Source organism: Triplophysa rosa, linkage group LG25 (assembly GCF_024868665.1).
Source record: "Triplophysa rosa linkage group LG25, Trosa_1v2, whole genome shotgun sequence".
NCBI classification, from domain to species: Eukaryota; Metazoa; Chordata; class Actinopteri; order Cypriniformes; family Nemacheilidae; genus Triplophysa; species Triplophysa rosa.
Window position 1 is genome coordinate 12,835,236 of NC_079914.1, and position 20,552 is coordinate 12,855,787.

The 20,552-nt window shown below is 37.7% G+C and overlaps 1 protein-coding gene across 1 annotated transcript; it reads left to right on the forward strand.

Moving 5' to 3' along the window:
- Window positions 1-6,781: 6,781 nt before the first annotated feature.
- Window positions 6,782-19,790, forward strand: pth2rb (parathyroid hormone 2 receptor b). The gene is made up of 13 exons (XM_057325875.1): window positions 6,782-7,062; window positions 7,624-7,726; window positions 10,711-10,821; window positions 10,896-11,011; window positions 11,233-11,330; window positions 11,879-12,062; window positions 12,490-12,643; window positions 13,425-13,485; window positions 13,790-13,856; window positions 15,233-15,327; window positions 17,571-17,709; window positions 18,158-18,199; window positions 18,451-19,790. Exons 1-13 carry the CDS (start codon window positions 7,003-7,005, stop codon window positions 19,027-19,029), a joined length of 1,809 nt encoding a protein of 602 aa, XP_057181858.1. The 5' UTR covers window positions 6,782-7,002; the 3' UTR covers window positions 19,030-19,790.
- The last annotated feature ends 762 nt before the right edge of the window (window positions 19,791-20,552 follow it).

Here is a 20,552-nt window from a genome sequence, read left to right on the forward strand (position 1 = left end):
CGTCGATATTTTAACTGTAAAAGTGAAAACGTAGAATAAAAACACCAAGGATCCCTAACTCTGTAGCAGAGACCACGTCGTTTATGATTCATTACAGGCAAAGTGCGACACTAGCCGGCTCTACCGGGAATTGCAAAAGTGTGGCCAAACAGAACCCGGCGTTTTGAGATAATCCGTTTGGCGCTGTGTTTAAGAGCCACGGACCATGCAAAACTGGAGGCCGTTTTGTTCGGACAAGAAGATGAGCAGTTGAGTGATTGACAGGCAGAAACGGTGCAATTCCACAGACGTTTTGAGCAAAAGTGGACTCGCGCGTTGTTTATTCAATCCCACAATCCGTCTGGCGCACACACTGCGCTTTCCTGCCTTTGCTCAAAACCGTCATAAACAATGTATTATTACTATTACTTATTTATAATAAAAAATAAATAATATTTTATGACGTATATTTCAGTGATATTTGTCAGATAAGGATTTAACATTTCATTTATTCCACAAAAGACACTGTAGTAGAGCAGTGTTTGTAAAATGTAAACACTTTGACAAAGGCCTTAAACGTATATACTGATGTTTTTACTCAAGTTACATTCCGATAAAAAAGTCCTAACGTATGTCCTTATTTTCCTCATATGCAAACACATGCTAACTTCACGCGGTTTTGCTCTTAGTAGGGATGCTCAATGTTGATTTTTCATTGAACGAAGGCTATAAAAGCAACTGTTTGAACATACTGCCATCTATTGGACATTTGTGAAATTGCAGCCAAAGCGGGCACGATTTATATTTATTGTTCAATAAATATACAGTATATATTTTATTTCATATCTATTTCATAACATCATATAAACTGGAGAAGCCCTATATAGATATCTATAGATACTGGTGGTAATGCAAATGTTTTGATAATGAAGCATGCTCAAGCGGAGACACTTGAACTTCTAGATGAATTCAACTTAAACAGAAGTGCTCTTAAAATCAAAAAAGGTCATGAACACATTTTTGGTCTGACAAAACGCAACGATTATTTTATGTTCAAAACAAATCATTTTTTTCTACAAAAAATATACTGGGGATGTATTTCTGCCCAGTAACATGACATTTCCACCGGTGTCAGGGCATAACAGAGCTGAAAATAAGTCAATCTTGTTTTTTTCATTTCTGCATTTGTGAACAAAGACATTCAATTCTTCCAGCTCTGATATGCCGTTGCTCTTAAATATACTTATTTCCCTCCTACTCTAACAGGTGACCATCTCGACTACTTCTGCGATGTAATAACACATTTCACTGGAAATTACAGCCCTGTCTTCTGACGTCCCACCATCATGTGCGTAACGCTGTGGGTGTTTCTTCCATGCAAACGCCTAACGTAGAATTAATTTGCTAGCTGGATAATTTCACACAAGCATGCATTTATCGTATGCCACAATCAGATATGTACATATTTACATTGTGTTCTGTTAAACTGAGATTTGCCATGGAACACTTAATGTTTCACATAAAGGAGACCTTCAGGTTACATAGTCTACAAAAAAATAATTATTTTGTAAATTTTTCACGGCTGAACTGTAATCATATGTGTGCAGTGTCTTCAAAGGGTGTGTTTGTTTCAGATAAACAGTATGGAATGAAGAGCCGGTTTAGTTGATATGGACACTAGAGTTCAAACACAGGGGTGGTTCGAGCATTCTTTCACAGTAAGCGGTCTTATAAAAATGATGTTTACTCAGGGTCATCTGGAGGTCCGAACATCTCAGTTTTGTAAGAGCCGCAGCCAAGTTTTAACCCCAGTTCTGTCGGTCACTATTTTTATTTTATCAAACAGACTATTAAATAAATTCATTTGGTATAAGTCAATAATAATAATAACTTTATTTTATATAGCGCCTTTAAAAGTAGCATCTCAAAGCGATTTACATAAATAATGAAAAATAGAATATAGATAACAGAAATTCGAAATTTCATAGAATTCAAGCAAAATAACAACAAGGTAGAAACAAACAGAAATAAATAATAATACAAAACAAATATAAGTAAAGACAACATACTCACATTTGTCACATAAAAGCTAAAAAAGTACGTTTTAAGAGAAGATTTTAAAATATTTAAAGATTCTGCGTTTCTAATCTCAGAGGGCAGGGAATTCCATAATTTTGGGGCCAGTGAGGAAAAAGCCCTGTCGCCCATAGTTCTTAATCGAGTTGCCGGAACAGTTAAGAGACCAGCTGCAGTAGAACGGAGGTTTCATGTGGAGGGTACTAAGAGCTCTGACAGATATTGAGGAGCCAAATCATTTAAGGCCTTATAAATCAGCAGGAAATTTTGAAATCAATTCGAAACTTGGCAGGAAGCCAGTACAAGGTTTCTAAGATAGGTGTAATGTGAACTCTTGCACTGGTTCTAGTCAAGATACGAGCAGCAGAATTCCGTACCAACTGTAGTTTTCTAAAGGTTGCTTTTGAGACTCCAGCCAACAATGCATTGCAATAGTCAATTCGGGAAAAAACTAAAGTGTTAATTAACTTTTCAGCAACAGAAAATGTCAACATGGGGCATAATCTGGCAATATTTCTGAGATGAAAAAGGATACTTTAACTGTGTTGCGAACATGAAGATCAAATGTTAAATTAGCATCAAATATCACCCATTTAGTTTGAAACTGTATAACTTAGCCATCCACATTGAGGGCTATCGGCTCAGAACCAATGAGCATCACTTCAGTCTTATCACTATTAAAACAGAGAAAATTATCAGACAATTGCTTTAACATCAGATTTTGAATGTATGTATATCTGTGTGTCATCATGAAAATTAAGACCAAGAGACCTCAGAAGTTGGAGGCCAAGAGGGAAAATGTACATACTAAAAAGTAAAGGGCCCAAAATTGAACCCTGGGGAACACCAGATTGCACCACACCAACCTCAGATCTGAAACTACCCAACACAACAAATTGCTTGCGGTCTGAAAGATAAAACTTAAACCAGTTTAGAGCAGAGTCAGAGACACCAAAGACAGTCTCTAAACGAGTGAGCAAACTACAATGATCAACAGTGTCGAACACTGAGATCGAGAAGAATCAAAATTGAAAGACAACCAGAATCAGAAGCAATTAACAAATAATTTGTGACCTTAAGCAAAGCTGTTTCAGTACTGTGCATTTTACGAAAGCCAGATTGAAGGGGCTTCAAAAGTTAATTAACAGTCAGATGAGATGGCAATTGAGAAGCAACAATTTGTTCTAAAATTTTTGCAAGAAAGGGGAGATTGGAAATGGGACGGACATTTTTTAGGTTCTCAAAATCACTGCTGTTCGTTTTTGGTACAGGAGTTACAGCAGCAATTTAAAGTGCTGCTGACATAACACCAGTAGACAGGGAGTCATTTATAATACTCAAAACAACAGGACATAAGGATTCAAAACATGACTGAAACAGACTGCCAGTATGTGCTCCTTTGTAAATTAACTTGAATGTGGTGGGATTTAACAGGTCAGTTGCACTTTCATTTCTCAGGAGACTTATTGGAGATTCTTTGTTTCCCATAAAATTCAGTGGAATAACTAAACATAGTTTTTGTTTATTTATTTATTTTGCCATGGACACAGCCATAACAGTTGGCATGGCAGAAGAAAAGGAGAAAGACCTTTGATATTAAAAGAGCTCATTTGGGATTTGGCTTTACAATGAGACTGCAAACACGACATTATTACGCGGCACTAAAAAGTAATATAGAAACTCAAGTGTGAAATAGACAATTTGGCTCCGACCGTCCGTTCCCATAACAACCCCACTGATGATTATGGAAGGATAGCAAAATGCGTTCAGGTTCCGTAGCATGTTTACATTTACTAAACAATTCAAAATAAATAACTTGTGCACTTTCTCGTCACACGTCTGATTCACATTTAAAATGCGTCAGAATGTTATTTTATCATGCTTGGTTAAGTGGAAAGAAGGTTGTTACATGCACGGATGTGTTTCTGTGTTCCTCTGCTTCAACAACACATTCATGTTTTGTTATTCCTGCAACACATGGACCTTATTAGTGGTTCCTTTCTTTCTTTCTTTCTTTCTTTCTTTCTTTCTTTCTTTCTTTCTTTCTTTCTTTCTTTCTTTCTTTCTTTCTTTCTTTCTTTCTTTCTTTCTTTCTTTCTTTCTTTCTTTCTACTTTTGCTTTTTTTTCACTTACAGAAGGAAGTACACAAGTTGTTAGACAACTAAAAGGTGGAATAAACAAACAAAAAAATTCTTCATCTATAGTCGAAAGCTTTAAACAGATTTGTGTTCTGCTTCCTTTGATCTGAATGCATTTTGTTTGGAGTCAACTAATAATGTACATTCAAAAAAGCCCTTTATTATTAAATCTTATAAAGTAATTATACTGTATTTCCAAGATAATATTTGCATAAACAGTCATTGCAGTATGCATATATTTAAAAAACAAGTGTGTATACTGTGCGGTGTAAGCAGTATAGAAGCATTCTATTCAACGGTGTCTTTTAAATGAGGTTGGTTTTTAGCAGTGACATGAAGCGGATTGGATTCAACAGTCCAGCGCTAATCTGGGATGGATGAATAAACCAAATGACTATGAAACAATGTCAATATGAGCCACTGCCCAGAATGCAGAGGGGCTGCCAAATCCGAAATAAAAGGAGTCCGGCAGAAAAGAGGATAGGAGAAAGAGGGGATTTTTTGAAGTTTTGATATTTGGAAGGGAGTCCATTCAGAGCAGATATTTTCACCTTACAAGACCTATTCAGGATAAGAAATATAGAAAAGAAAATGGGTGATGCGCTTGAATCGAAAGAACGCCAGAATAGAATAAGAACAGAAAAGTGGTCTGTTTGAAACCGATAACCAGTTAAGGTGAAATGTTCTGCCGTGCTGTGAAGGCGCCCTCAGATTGCTTCCAAATTTGACTGTGTTTGTTCTCTCTCTCTCCCTGCTTTGTTCTCAGCAATATTCAACCTGAGGCATTTTCAGCATTGTGTACTCCTCATAAAGGCCATTTTTTATTTTGCAGATATTTACATGCCAAATATGCAACTGTGGCATCATGTCATCATTTTTACATTATAAAACACTCACAAACGCCCACAGTCTCTTGCCAACAACACTAGACATGGCTCATCTACATGGTCATTTGCTCATCTGATGTACAGCAAATACACAAAGGTGTGAAGTGTAAATTCAGACATTGAGATTTCTCTTCATATTAAAAACCAGCAGGTTTGGAGTCAAAAAGCATGTTGCATATTTTTCAGTGTTGGATGTTGGGTTCACGCACTGATCATTTAAGTGAATTCTATCCTCCAAACAAAAATTATTATTATCTTAATGGTGTTTTGTAATTGTTTAATTAACATTGCTGAAAAGCTTTAAAACAGCTTGCATTGTAAATTGCAGGAATGCAGATGAAGCGTTTTTAAACAAAATGCCAAACAGCATATACCTATGCTTTATCTAAAGATCTCACTTTACAGAGGAAAATGATGATGTTATGAGATGAATCTCCACACATCCGCCATCTCGAGCTCAACTCAACGGTGACTGCGGTGGCGTAACTTTGTTTTGAAAAGTGGTGGGGACAAAGACGACAAAAACAATACTTTAATAAATTGTTTCTGTTGGGAGTTATCATATATAGTGGGCGATCCGTCCATTGGCTACCCCGCTTTTCGACTTCAGCTCTCACAGTATGTGGTTCCCAAACTGTCATTTGGGGAAGGTCACTTGGCTGTTGCGGTGCATTACACTTAAAAACAGTTCCTATGTCTAAAAATGTCACTTGTTTATCGGTTTACGCGTTTTTATCCTCTTTCTCTGTTTAAACCGCAGGTCAGTCCATTTATCCACCGCAGAAACTCAACACTCCTACGTGCTTTTGCACAGCTGTAGGTCTGGCTGTCTTTTACTGCAGACATCTACTGCCTACATATTCAATTAATCCACCCATCAGGTCTACCGCGCGCGTCCCTGCGCTAAGGAACTTGGTGCGTCAAAGCGCACGTGCGCACCCCGATCCCTTGGATTGAAATTGAAATAAACCGTGGGGAATATAAATTAACGCTTTATTTCCAATTAAAATATTACAGGAACAAAATATTTCAAACGTGGTTCAGAAGCCATCCGCTGCGATAACACTAGTACGCGGCGGAGAGTTCAGCTATCCGAGTTGAGTTTTATAGGGTTACTTCTTTCAAATTTAGTATTTTTATCAGTGTGATATTTTTTCAAAGACTTCATGAAGGGGTTTGCGTCATTTTTTTGCGTGGCTCAGATTATTGCCTGGCGCAACACATGTCGTGTTTTTTGGGACCTGTTAACTGTCTGTCATAAACGGGTTTTCAATATTTGTTCGATATGTATGTGTGATAGGAATGAATAAATAATGACATTTTTGACTGATTGTCCAAACCAAAATCTAGTGGCGCGATGTTGCTATGGTTACTTCCTCAGCAGCTGTTTTTAGCGCACTCTGACTAACTTGCGATCAGAAACTTTTTGGGTTGTTGTATAAAAATGTTATCTTCTAAATTGTTTTAATAATTATATGTAAAATAAGATAATAACATAAAGTAAAATAAAAGAATTAATGCTCACCTCACCCTGAACAGATGCGCGAGAGAGATTTCAGCTAAGATCATTTGTATTTACGCAAAATTGCGCATTCTCTTGAAGATCTTGCTTAGTCATTCTTTAACAATACCAGAAGATCGCAAGGGTTCCTCGTGGACTGCGCAGAGGTACATCAATCTCGCTTGTCTAACGGTGTAAAGGTCTCTGTTTCACCATGTGTTGATAATCAACTCCACGTTTCGGCAGACCTTGAGTTAATTCTCCAGAATAAAACGATGGATGTACACGATCCGCGCACAGTGCGCTTTACGCACTGACAGTCACCACCGAGATCTGTTTATTTCTGTTTAATCAGAAACGGAAGATTCATGAAGACTGTTTATAAGTATAAAAGTATTTGAAGAGCTGTAAAACATCAAAATGTGGATAATTGCGCTGTGGATATTTGAAGTTTTTCCTGGTGTTTTAGTTATAGCACAGGTAAGAAAAATCATTTATGAATCGTTACTCTAAATATTAATGCGTAATGATGTATATTGTAAACTAAAAATATATTTTGAAGTAGCCTACTGGTATTTTGTATTGTGTACTTGGTATTTAAAGTATTTGCTATTTTTATTTAAAGTAGAAAAACGATCCTTTTAATGTTTGCTTAATGTTCGACAGATCTATTGACTTTCATAATAAAATGGGATGATAAATTGTTGAATATGTAAATTAGGGGAATTTTATTTCTCTGACAATACGACCAGGATAAATTGTATACAATATTGCTATGCTGAATGAGAACTTAAGGTATTTATTTTTGTGAAGTAGTCCTCACCTTATAAACATAAAACAATTCATCATTGACAAAACGCTGTGTGCACATTTAATTTGCTTAAAAATGCAAACCTCTTCATGATGCAGGTTCAGCAACTGCGAATGAAGCTAAAATGTCTATAAGTAACTGGTGCATTACATGACTTGGTGCATTCAACTTCATGAAACCTTAAAATCTTCTGTTGTAACCCATTTCATCTGATTTTTGTTTGTGGCCAGCATGTGGACCCTGAGGTGGGCTTAACAGCTCAGGAACAAGTCCTCCTGTTGTACGACATCAAACTCCAGTGCCTTCAGAACATCTCAGAACACAACCCTTCCGGTAAGACCTCATCTGTGGATTTCACTCTCTATTTCTCTAAAACCAACACTGTTGTGATGTTCAGTATCATTTGCATGTAAATATTGGGGCATCGAGATGAAAGTGACTCATTCAGACTAAAACACATGAATGTCCTTTATTGATTAGTTTATTTGTCAAAGCCTTTTAAATATGAACTACATCTGATGCAAATCACGGAACAGAATGTCACATCTGAATCTGTTCAGAGGAATTATTCAACACAATCTGAATCCAAGACACATTCACTTTTTGATACAATTCAACAGAATCTTGGGCTTTTGTGGTCGGCTCATTTGTTTGTCTATTGCCAGACTATGGCGACTCTTATCTCACATCCAACTGGTTTCAGTCTGTCAGTTTGTTGTCTTTATTTAGACACTGAAATTATTTAACAGACACATAGTTTTGTGTGTCTGCCCAGGATCAAAAAGGTCTTGCATATATTTGGGGTCTAAAATTGCAAGACCCCTAGCAAAAATGATTACCGACTAAATTCATAGTACACTATCAGCATACTAATCTGAGTAAACAATTGATTTGAAGTAGTTGGTACGTCTATCTAACAGTACATCGCTGTTTGTTTTAGATGCGAGAATATCTGGAGCTAACATGGTCACACATTTGCCCTCGAAATAGTTTATGCATTTCTACATTGCTGTCCTCACTCGAAGAATGATTGGATACTGAGGGTCATCGATCGCGGTTGTTATCGATTTACAGTCAACTTTAAAGTCGGCCGTATTTAATTATAACAACGCTCGCAGGCTCACTTTCATCTGAACTCATCGGATTGATTTTTACAGTTAATGACATAAAGATGGTCACAGTTTATTCAATGCAAATGCACAGCTGTCCTGCGGCTTAGTTGTTGAAGGGTATCCGAGCATTGTGGGTTTAAATACTCAGTTTGTAGTGGATGGACAGGATCTCAATCAAATCTGACCTAGAACACCATCACCGTCCATCTGAGGTGGCTTTTAGTGATGTCACAGATTGTAAGTGTACGATGATGCATGATGTTTTCCAGAAAGGTTTTCCTGTTTATCATCCGCACGCATTGGGTTCATAATTATCCGTTACCCGATTGTGTGACCAGGCATGCCGAAGTAAGATTCCATCTGTCGACTCTGATTCTGAATTAGAATGCTGAGGCATTTATCTAACTTTTGTGAATGGTAGTTAGAAGAAAGTTTTTGAATTTTTTGATGAATTTGCTTAAAAAAGGAGTCAGCAAGTCTCCCGTCAATATTTCATCGCTGTCCTCCCAAAACCTTGCATGTCCAAATTTGCTGTTTTGTCAGGAAATGGAAAAAACACTGTGCTTTTTAAAATTTGAAATATGTTGTTGACAAGCACTTTTTAATACTTTTTAGTGGTTAGATATTTGAAAAACCCAATGACAAACATAAAGAGTGACTAATAATAATGATTTATGGCAAAAATAAAAATCACCAAATATGGAGATACGAGGTTTCAAAAGGACAGCAGCAATTCGATTTTTTAAATCTGTTGTTTATTTTACTATGAAAGTGCTGTCAGAATGGTCTTTTGATGAATATTGAATGTATTTTTTATTAATTTTTGTGGGTTTTTTTTACAAAAGTTTAATCTTCAGAAACATTGTAAACATGAAAGCTATACATTTTCTTTTGTTTTAAGACATTTGCTAATCGTTATTAAAGGTAATGAGACTGAATGCTTTCGCTAACATTTTCCATGGCAACTGTCTGAACATTTTAATACTCCAACAGGTTTTAACCTCCACCTCTAATGCAGGGAAATAATGAATAAAAAATCTTTGTTGTTATGTGGGCTCACCAGAGGAAGATTTAATTGCTTTGGGGTTTGCCATTTCATAGTTTAGGAAAGTTCTCTATTATGTATCATTTGGGCATTTATGTCTCCCAAGATTCCTTAGAAAAAGAAAAATCTAAGCAAAATTGATAATCAGTTGATGACTCGAGTATAGAGGTAAAAGCATAAAGCTTGGTTGATATTATTTTCTCTTTTGATCAAAATCTTCGAGTTGACATCTTTGACTTTTGATTTCAAACCTTGTCTGATCATAGTTTGAGACCTTGTTGATATCTCTTTCAATTCTATTTGTGTAATTTAACACAAAATAGTCTTTATCACACTGAAGGTTTGCAGATGGTGGGCATCGCCTAAGGTCGGATGTTCCACAAAGGCTTCAAAGCAATCATACAGTACAGTAAATGTGTGAAAAAATTACATCTGTGAGTGTGAAACATTGACCAGAATTGATTGGAATTGACCGGTCGCTGAGTTCTTCCATACAACGACCTTGCCCTTTTCCCACACGTTTTGCGGGGGTCGGATCAATGTTTCATGGAACGCTTGCACTTAAGATCAAGACCCGAAAAAGGATCAAATCAATTAACCGGAGAGAAAGAGGAACCAGCCATAGGACATTTTTATTCTTTTGCGAAATGTAAGTGCTATGACGAAAGCACCGTCTTAAATATACTGCCAGGACTTTGCCACTTAAAGTGAACTTCTTATTATGTGTTACCAAAAACTAAACTTAAAGGAGAATGTAGATGGATTCTAAGGTTGTAATTTAGTTTTTTCTTTATTTAGGACAAGCATTTGGACCACCTAGGCATGTTATTATTAAACGCATCATTTAATAATAAGTCACATTGAGACTTTCAATGCAGTTTTCAGGTTTTATTTAAAGTTGCAATCCGTAACTTTTGCATCTATATCGCGCTCTGGCAATAAAGCTCTTCTGATTCTGAATCTGATTCTCTTGGCTTGAATCAAAAAATGGCGTACAGTATTTTTACATTGGTTGAAAGTTGGCTTACCGTTGTGAATTGAACACTAGTTTTTTATGTACTTGCCAAAAAAGTTACCAAAAAATAATGGATTGCAGCTTTAGATATCAATTTTTGTGTATGTGCTTTGTTGAGGTCGTGTTTTACACATTATGTACGCAGATGAGGTATGTTCTCCAGGATGGGATGGACTGGTTTGTTGGCCCCAGGGTTCTCCGGGAACACTCACCAAAGTGCCATGCCCCAGCTATGTCTATGACTTCAACCACAATGGTACATTTCACCGATGCCTTCGAAATCGATCGTGGTTTGAATTTCTGGTTGAACGCTCTTTCATCTTCTCTTAGGGTTTGCGTACCGTCAGTGCGACTTGAATGGATCGTGGGTCTTGTTGAAGAACAGGACTTGGGTCAACTATTCAGACTGCCTACGCTTTCTGGCTCCTGGCATTGGAAAAGGCAAAGTAAGTAAAGATGACAGTAAACGCAATATGGTAGCAACGCTCCAACGATAATGTATCAATCTGGATGTCTTCAAATGCAAAATTTATACAGATTCAAATGCCACTGGTTTATTAAATGTTTCGTGAACATCGGGGACAGTTTCTGTGGCTGGTGAAAGTTAGCTGTCAATCATTCGATGACTCGTAAACCTTAATGACGAACAACTTTCTTTTGTTTTTAGAGGGACTTCTTTGAACGACTACACATCATGTACACCGTCGGCTACGCCGTGTCGTTCAGCTCCCTGCTAGTCGCCATTTTCATCATCGGATACTTCCGGTAAGTAAACACTGAGGGTGTTTTCTCACTTAACGGACCCTACACAGCGTGCTAAGATAGTACACTTGTTCACGTACAAGTGCTTGGCGTTCAAGAGTTTGGGCAGGATGAATCAGACAGTCTGGAGTCTTCATCTTTAAAGATCCTCAGACGGTAAATTAATCGAAGGGTTCCCTGAAGATTATTGCCTATTACTGAACAACTTGTTCTTTGCTTTTATTAATTAAAGCTCTTTTAAAGTTGATTAAAAAAGTTTGATAGTCTTGACCCACTTAGAAAATTGTCTAAATGAGGTTCACACCATGTTGCGAATTTGTTGGTTTTATTGGGGTTGAAGAATGTAGAAAATACTTTTTAAGGGATTGTGAAACTGGTTGGAACCAGAAGATAGAAGACAGACGGACAAATCCAGTTGTGCTTTTGCAATTCCAGGTTACTGTATTTTTCAAAAAAACCTTCAAGAACAGCACCTACATGCTAAGATAAGAAATTCTTGATGTTTAAGGCCGTATCCTAGCATTAATTCTCGATCTCTGTCTCTCATTCAGGCGTCTACATTGCACTAGAAACTACATCCACATGCATCTATTTGTGTCCTTCATGCTCCGCGCGGTCAGCATCTTCATAAAAGACAGGGTGGTGTATGCCAACGGAGTGCTGCAGGAGTACGACACCATGCTGATGGACAACATCAGCACCGTCTCCATCTCTCCCCTCGACAAGACTCAGTATGTGAGTGTGCCTATAGTTAAACCCGGTTAATGAGTTTCATTTCAGTTTCATTACTTTGAAACGTGCCGTCGAGGCTAGCCGAGCTAGGTTGGCTAAAATGAACTTAATTAGTTCGCGTTAACTTAAATTAAGTTAACTTTTGATGGCTTTGTATAGTATTGGTGGATGTTCACTTGAGACTTCTTGAGTCATTAAAGTTTTCTTAGTTCTTGATGAGTTCCTGTTGCGCAGTTGGCAGACCGTGATGCTAGTTACGATTTCTGACATGCGCACAATGAAAGAAAAGAAGTAACAGTGTATATTTTAATTTACGTTAACTTGAAATCAACTTTAGATGAATCATAAAAGATTAAGGCTTTCCGATTGGACGAATACTCATGATTTTACGTTTCTCATTGGCCGAATCCAACGTTCTTTGTATTTCCAGGTTAGCTGTAAGATAACCGTCCTCTTCTTCATCTACTTCCTCGCCACCAACTACTACTGGATCCTAGTGGAGGGCTTGTACCTTCACAGCCTCATCTTCATGGCCTTCTTCTCCGACTCCAAGTATCTGTGGGGTTTCACCCTCATAGGCTGGGGTGAGTTTGTTGAGGTCACGATGTATTAAGATCAGCGGTTGTTTTTCTTCAGAGCGTTGTTTACTTTGCCCTGCCCAGGCGCAGCCTGGCCAATTTCACAGCTTGTTATGATAATCTTGACATGAGGTCTGTTTCCGTGAATCGCTGCCATTTCGATTTGCTTTTCTTTGAGGTGGTATGACTTATTTTCAGCCTTGTTTGTTCCTAGTTTACGTCTGATGACTAATAATCGGCAGGCGAGCCAGACATGTTCAAAATGCAAGTACTTTCGGGAAGGTTAAAGAGTTTTTCTCACTTTGAAGCTGAATGATAAACTGTGTGTGGAGTCATGAATGCAAAGGGTCCGCGACAACAACGGCAAGATAATCTGCATTTCGCTAAAAACCTTTAGTGATATAATGATGTTCAAAACATTTCAAACCAAAAACTGCTACGCCAAAATGTGTTTGTGTTCATGCTGATACGGGTTAAGTAAAGAGCAGTTTGTAAAAACAACTAAGATTCAACTAATGACGCGTATTTGGGGTGGGGCTAGCTGTTTGTATGACCAATGGTGCACTTGTTGGGGGGAAAAATTCACATCCCCACTATAAATTCTTAAAGACCATTCTCGTCTCATTCCTTGAGGCTTTAAATTTTCTCTGATTTGATCAGTTAGTCAACGATTAAACGGAGACTTAAGAATGGTGTTGTTTCTGTGAAACAGAAAAACGTGTTTTTGTGCACGTTTGATGCATTAAAGTTTAAAAATCCCATCATCTTCTAATTTGTCGCTCCGCAGGTGTGCCAGCGCTCTTCGTATCCACCTGGGCTGTCGTCAGGGCAATGCTCGCAGACGTGAGGTGAGCTTTGTCTGATGCTCTTCACCTATACCTTCAGTCATGAGTCTGGCTGTGTACCTTTTAGTGTAACACCTTTTTTTGTACACAGCTTGGCAGAACTGTTATTGTAGACTAACCCTAGTTCCAACCGTTCACCTTAAACTACCTTCCGGCTTTTCAGTTACGAACGAAGACAGTATTTTGTCTCTTTATAAGCCTTTTTCTTCTTGGAGATGTCCCCACGCAGATAGAAATACGTGCATATGCATACACGGCAAGATCTCTCATTCACTTCAGATAACATTTCTCTTCAACTCTCTCTAAGGTGCTGGGAGCTGAGCGCTGGAAATATTAAATGGATATACCAGGTTCCCATCTTGACAGCAATTGGGGTGAGTCGCTCTCTAGTCTCACAAGAGACTGAAACTTACACGAAAAGTATTTCGTGTCACCAAGCTTCACATATACTGTAGACTTCATTAAAGAAGAACAAGCATCTTAAATACAGAGCTAACCCCTGGATTCGACGTGTTTTCCACACGATGCTCACTAAAGAGGTTGTCAGCGTCCTTTAATCCAGCGAGTTGATTTGGATTGCGTTGACGCGGTCACCGAACGAGATCGACCGCTTTCATACGTGGGATATATTTATCTGGTGGATGGGGCAGATGGAGACATTATGCTGTTAATTGTTAGCTTTGCCGAGCACAAAGGGTTCTCTTGCTAATGGAGCTCTGATTTAAAGAAGCAAGGAAGCATTTCACGGCAGAAAAGCTGTAATTATGATGTGACAAACCACAAATGCGTGTTTTGCGTTCGTCAACTTAAATTAGGAACAAACACACCGACATGTTTGGACATGAGCGTTTTTAACGGATAATTTCTATGGGATATTGATTACAATGTCCAAACATGATTAAATCATCTGCTGTCATTTCTGAAAATTCTTTATAGCCACTTTTGGATCTTTGGAAAGTGAACTAAGTGAAATTATTTTAAGTTTTCACAATTAATTTATTTTTATTATAGATTTTTTTATTTTATTAATTAGATTTTTGTATTATTCTTTATTTTATATTTTATTTATTTATTGTATGTTATTTTATTTATTACTTTTGTTCAATTTGTCCATTAAATACGTGAATCAAGCGTTTTTTGGTAAACATTATTTTGAAGTCTATCACATTTCAAATATCACGTTCGAAAAATTTCTGTGACGCAAATTACTTTTTTAATCATTTTTGGAGTGAAATGGCCAATGTCGTGCTAAGGTTAGATTCATAATGTAGCTATTTCATGATTTCTAAATGCTTAAAATTAAACACTCCTGACAAAAACAGCTTGCTCTGAAATGATGCAAAGTAGAAGTGATATTTGCTTTGATTGTTTTGTTTCCTTCAAATGTCATGTCTCATTTCATCTCAAGCTGGTTCTTCTGACACTGTCTCCTTGGTAACCAAGATCAGTAAATTTTGAAGACTTCATCGTCGGTTGTGGCAGATATGAAACCACAGCAGGCATTATTCATGAACAGATTAGATCAATCATATTCTCATTATAAATATTTAAATAGTTTAAAATTATTTAATTATTTTTTACTTGTCAAAGTTATCAAATGTATTAACTTTCATAATGGATTTTCATATTTTGACAGAGTACTCTAGGTCTGGACACAAACAAAATAAATAAATAAGAATACATTATTGAAATATCCCTTTAGTTATAGAAGTAATAGTTGAAATTTACTATCATTTTCTCTTTCTTGCAGCTGAATTTTATTCTGTTTGTGAATATCGTACGAGTCCTGGCCACCAAGATCCGAGAAACGAATGCGGGGAGGTACGACACACGTAAACAGTACAGGTGAGTGCTAGAAATTACCGTTACACTGATTCCTGACCTTGTGATAAGGTTTGCGCCGTACGGTCTCGACTCGAATCAAATCGTGATGGTAAACAAATCTGGATTTGTTCAAATCTGAAACTGATCATATATGTGTTGTTTTATAATATAAGCTGTCATATCTGCTTGGGTTTACGTGATGAACTTCATACCAGCCCATGCTGTGGCTTCATCATTTTTTCCTGTGTGTTTGGACTTTGGTGAGTTACTGTATATCAGAGAGTGCTGTACTTTGACAGAGAGCGAATAGAAGACGGGAAACAGAGAGAGACTTTTGAAGTAGTTGAGAGAGACAGAAGTGTGCTACCATAATACTGCTTTCATTAAAAGTCTCCCTCTGGGTTTAAACTCATAGTATCTCTTCATCTAAAAGCTCGAGAGTGGGACAAACTCCATTATTGTATCTACAGAAATCCTCTAATATACTGTAACTCCCTGCTGCCTGTAATAATGATAATAATATTATTTATGTGATTTGAGGCATAGTTTTGCTTAATCATGATCGAAACTACAAGTTTATATTTTTTGAAAGAAGTTGCAATTGCAGAAATAGCAGTATTGCATTGTGGTTGCTAGCGTGTTGCTAGGGCGTTACTACAGTAGGCCTAGGTGTATTTAAATATATCAATTTAACAAAGTGACTCAGTGAATTAAAGGTCCACTTTTTATCAGTATGTGTGTTGCGGAATCAATCCCACAACCGTTGTGCTGCTAGTGAAAAAAAAAAACAATTGAGCTAAAGTTATGTTGAACACTTTGCTAATGTGTTATAAGGGGTGTTAGGTGTTTTTTTGTGTGGGTGTTAGAACATTAGTGTTGTTAGGGTGTTAGTAAATGTTTGATAGTTTGTTCTGGGTAGTTGCCAGAGCATTAGTAGGTGTTTGCTAGCGTGTTCTAGGTGGTTGCTATGGCATTATTAGGTGTTTTGGGTGGTTGCTAGGGCATAAGCGTGTTCTAGGTGGCTACTATGGCATAAGGTGTTTACTAGTGTGTTGTGGATGGTTGCTAGCGTATTGGCAGGTTTTGCAAGTGTTTTCTGTGTGGATTCTAGGACATTACCCTGATAGCACACATACGTCTGGGAGACGGCTATTTGATATCTGCAATTACACCTGCAAGACGTATTTTTGCAATACATCTTCGAGATGTCTTCTGTCAGATGTCATATACTGTAGACATCTAGAAGATGTAAGATGTCTATAAGATCGTTTATAATTTGGAATGTGTGTAAAATTGCCTTTTCTAAGATGTTTTTACACAGCAGATATTTTTCAGATCTCCAGATCTTTAGCAGACATCTTACGGATGTACCTGTGCTATCTGGGTAGTGTGTTCTGGGTGGTTGTTAGGGCTTTAGTAAAGCTAGTGTGTTGTGGGAGGTTGCTAGAGCGATGGAAGGTGTTTGCACGTGTATTCTGTGTGGTTGCTAGGGCGCCTTTTGTTCTGGGTGGTTGCTAAGGCATTAATGTGTTCTGGTTGGTTGGCAGGGCTTTAGTAAATAATTGCTAGTGTGTTGTGGGTGGTTGCTAATGCAATGCTAATTATGTATTATTTGGGTGGTTCTCGGGTTGTTGCTAGGTGTTTACTAGTGGGTGGTTGCTAGGGAATTAGTTTGTTCTGGGTGGTTAAGGCATTGGTAAGTTGCTAGTGTGATCTGAGTGGTAAAAATTGAAATAAATATGCATCCAGTCAATTTTTAGATTCAACTTCATTGTCATTATGCAGAATACAAGAACAAGCGAATGAAATGCACATAAGAAATATGCACATACATAGATACATTACACCAAGATTAAACATACAGTTTATCAGAAGCGCTGGAGGGTATTTTAACTCTACTGGGGTTTTATAACCTCATGTGAACATTTTAGGAAGGCAGTTAGTCATTAATGACTTTCCAGATGAAGGAGCACAGTCGCTCTTTTTTACTTCTAATGAGAGTTAGACCTGTGCTCTGAACTTAAAGTAATTAAGCGATTTGCATTTCATTACATCTCATCTCATCACAGATTTGCTGTTTCCTCTGCTGTCCAAACCTTAAATAACCTTTCGTTTGATGATATCAAAACAGACTTGGCCATATTTTACTTGAGTAATAATCGATGAGAAAGACTTTTGGCCCCAATTTCACTCCATAATTTTCTTCTTTAAATTTTTTTTAGCTGTTGAAATATTATTTTCTTTTATTATCTGTCGCTCTACAGGAAGCTGGCTAAATCCACGCTAGTCTTGGTTCTGGTGTTCGGTGTGCATTATATTGTGTTTGTGGGCATGCCGCACACGTTCACCGGTCTGGGTTGGGAGCTCAGAATGTACTGTGAACTCTTCTTGAATTCTTTCCAGGTAAGTCACGTGACTCCCGCTGATCAGTCAATGAATCCGTCGTGAGGGGGAGGCATTTTTTACATATTCTAATGCTGAGTTTGTCTTCCATTTCTAATTTCCATTTAATTGCTTTGCTGGCGTGACAAATAACTAATAATTTGTATTGCAAGCACATTCGCAGCTTGTCAGCCAACGGTGGAAAGTTAGAACAATTTCAAATGGGATCAATAAAGTTTTTGTCTGTTAAAATCTGTCACTTCTTGATACTTTCCTTCTAAAATACTATACAAAATGATAATAAAAGCTGGAAATGAAAAACTATGGTAAATTTACAATAAACAAACGTCTAGCTTGCTCTGAATATGATGTGTAGGATGGTTGCCTGACGTGTACTCAGCATCTTGTGTGTCGTGATAGGTTGTGTTTCCAATTGTCTTTCTCACTGGTGTGTGTTGCTCTGTTTCAGGGATTTTTCGTGTCCATTATCTACTGCTACTGCAATGGAGAGGTGAATATAAAACTACACTGAACTCACGCAACACTTACACTCATTCATAGTCAAGACGGCTGTGTTGTTTCTGACAATGCACCAGGGAAACATTGCATCAAGATAGAGTGTAAAAACAGTAAACTTTCATTCTGAAATCTCACCTTGAAGATTCAATGCAATGTTCTGACATATGCAAATGGAAACCTTAAGGTTTTTGTTTTAAATTTACAGCCAAATCCTGACTGTCATTTCTTTCTGTTCCTCCTCAGGTCCAGACTGAAATCCGTAAAATGTGGCTCCGCTGGACGCTCGCGTTTGACTGGAAAGGTCCTGTAGCTCTGGCTAACTATCGCTACGGCTCGGTTCTGAACAGAAGCGGCACCAGCGTCCAGTCCCAGCTGACCTCTGTGACGCGCAGCTCCGCCCTCCTCACCAGCAGGGTGTACCGCTGCGGAGGCCGACCCAACATCACCTCTTTCGTACACGCCACACACATACACACCACCTTGCCGGGTTACGTCTTCAGTAACTCGGATATCGAGAGCCTGCCGCCTTCGATTCCCGAAGAGATCGAGGAAGACGCCAAACAGATCGATTACATCACCCTCAAAGAGCACGGTAAAGGACATGACGTCACTATACGACAGGAAGCCCTCAGCATTTGCTTCAAGGAGAGCGGACAAAGTTCGAATGATGTTACGCTTGGGGAAGCCAGTGGGAATGATCACGATGTCGTAAAGAGGGACGATAATATCACACCTACAGAAAACGCCAAAGCGAGAGTCGACAAGCACTCTTTATCATTTAGATACAACAGTTTAGATCATGATAATGAGGAAGTGCTCTAAAATGTGTTCAGATGGTAAAAATTCCACAAGACTTCAATAAACATTTGAAAATTTTACAGGACGTCGCAGAATGCCAGTCACAGTGATTCGTGTGATATAATGCATGAGATGTTTGGTTGACCTTGCGTCACATACTGTTGAGTTTTGTGTTGACGTTGTTCGCCTTTTTTCTAGACTTTTCCAGTTAGCATCATTGCACTGGTGTGCGAAATCGCTTTTGTGGTTAAGTTTGTTAAGCTGTTTATGCTATGCGTAATTATTCGCTAAAGTGTCACGTGTATGTTGTATTGGGTTTTTTGTGTGTGATTAAATTGTTTGTTTAAAGGAGTGAGATTTATTAAAAAAATACAGGCCGAATGTTCGTAAGAAACGTACTGCGCCGAATTGTGACAATTTTCGCAAAAAAAGTTTTTACTAATTATTTTATCTTAAAGCTGCATTCTGTAATTTTTGGAACATAAAATTGCAGGTTACTTCACGTAATTATATTTACATTGGTTGAAGTCAAATTACATCAGACTGACATTTCCAACGAAATCCGTTTTGAACACTAATTGTTAATTAACTTGCTCAATAACTGATTTTTGTTTCTTTTTAACCAAACAAAGTTACGGGTTGCAGCTTTAAACAAGTTCACTTGGATTTACTTAGCATGCATGTTTCAATTGTACAAAATTTAACTTCAACTATTTTTTATTGAAAAATGGTTTCTTATATTGGTTTCTTTTTCTGTGCATTGCTGTTTCATAAAAAGGTGTAATAAAAGCACTTAACTGTACATGTACTGACATTTGAAAATGAATTTCACAGCGACTGCAGGTTATCACAACATCATTAGAAAAACTTGACCTTTAATATATCTCAGTAATTTTAGAATGTTATTATAGATACAGTAGATCGTAATTTATGGCTGAACTATAGCGACGTAAATGTCTTTTCTTGAATAGTTGAATTAAGTTGAAATCCTTATTAAACTGAAGTGTTTACCATGGAGTCAAACACTCCAGAATTTCTAGATACCAAAAAATATGAAATTTCAATATAAACTTCATTTCTAATCTAACTTTTCCATCCATTGTTTTTTGTTTTACAACATTCTGATTGAATGCAAACGGTCTCATTTGCGTTGACCTTCGAGCATCACGCGCAGTGTTGCTGAATTTCGTTTGACACCAATACGATTCAAACCGAGAATCCATTCTTTAGGTCAAATCTATTCAATTATCCCAATTATGATTCTTACAAACATTGATTTGTCTCCCGTGGAACAGCAGGGGACGCCTCGGCTTTTTGTACACCGTTTTCACATGCAATGTCTTTTCTTCGAAGGAAAAGTAAAATGATTAACTTTAATGATGCCCATTGTCTACAACCAGGTGTTGGAATAGCTGCCTCGTGTTGTTTTCTGGCACGTACCCTTTATAGACCCCCCCCGAGCCCCCCCCCCCGGTCACTAATCTTAGGCATTTCTGGCGCCATTAACGAGTGCATTAAATGTTGCGCATCCCACTTCCCCCCACTGC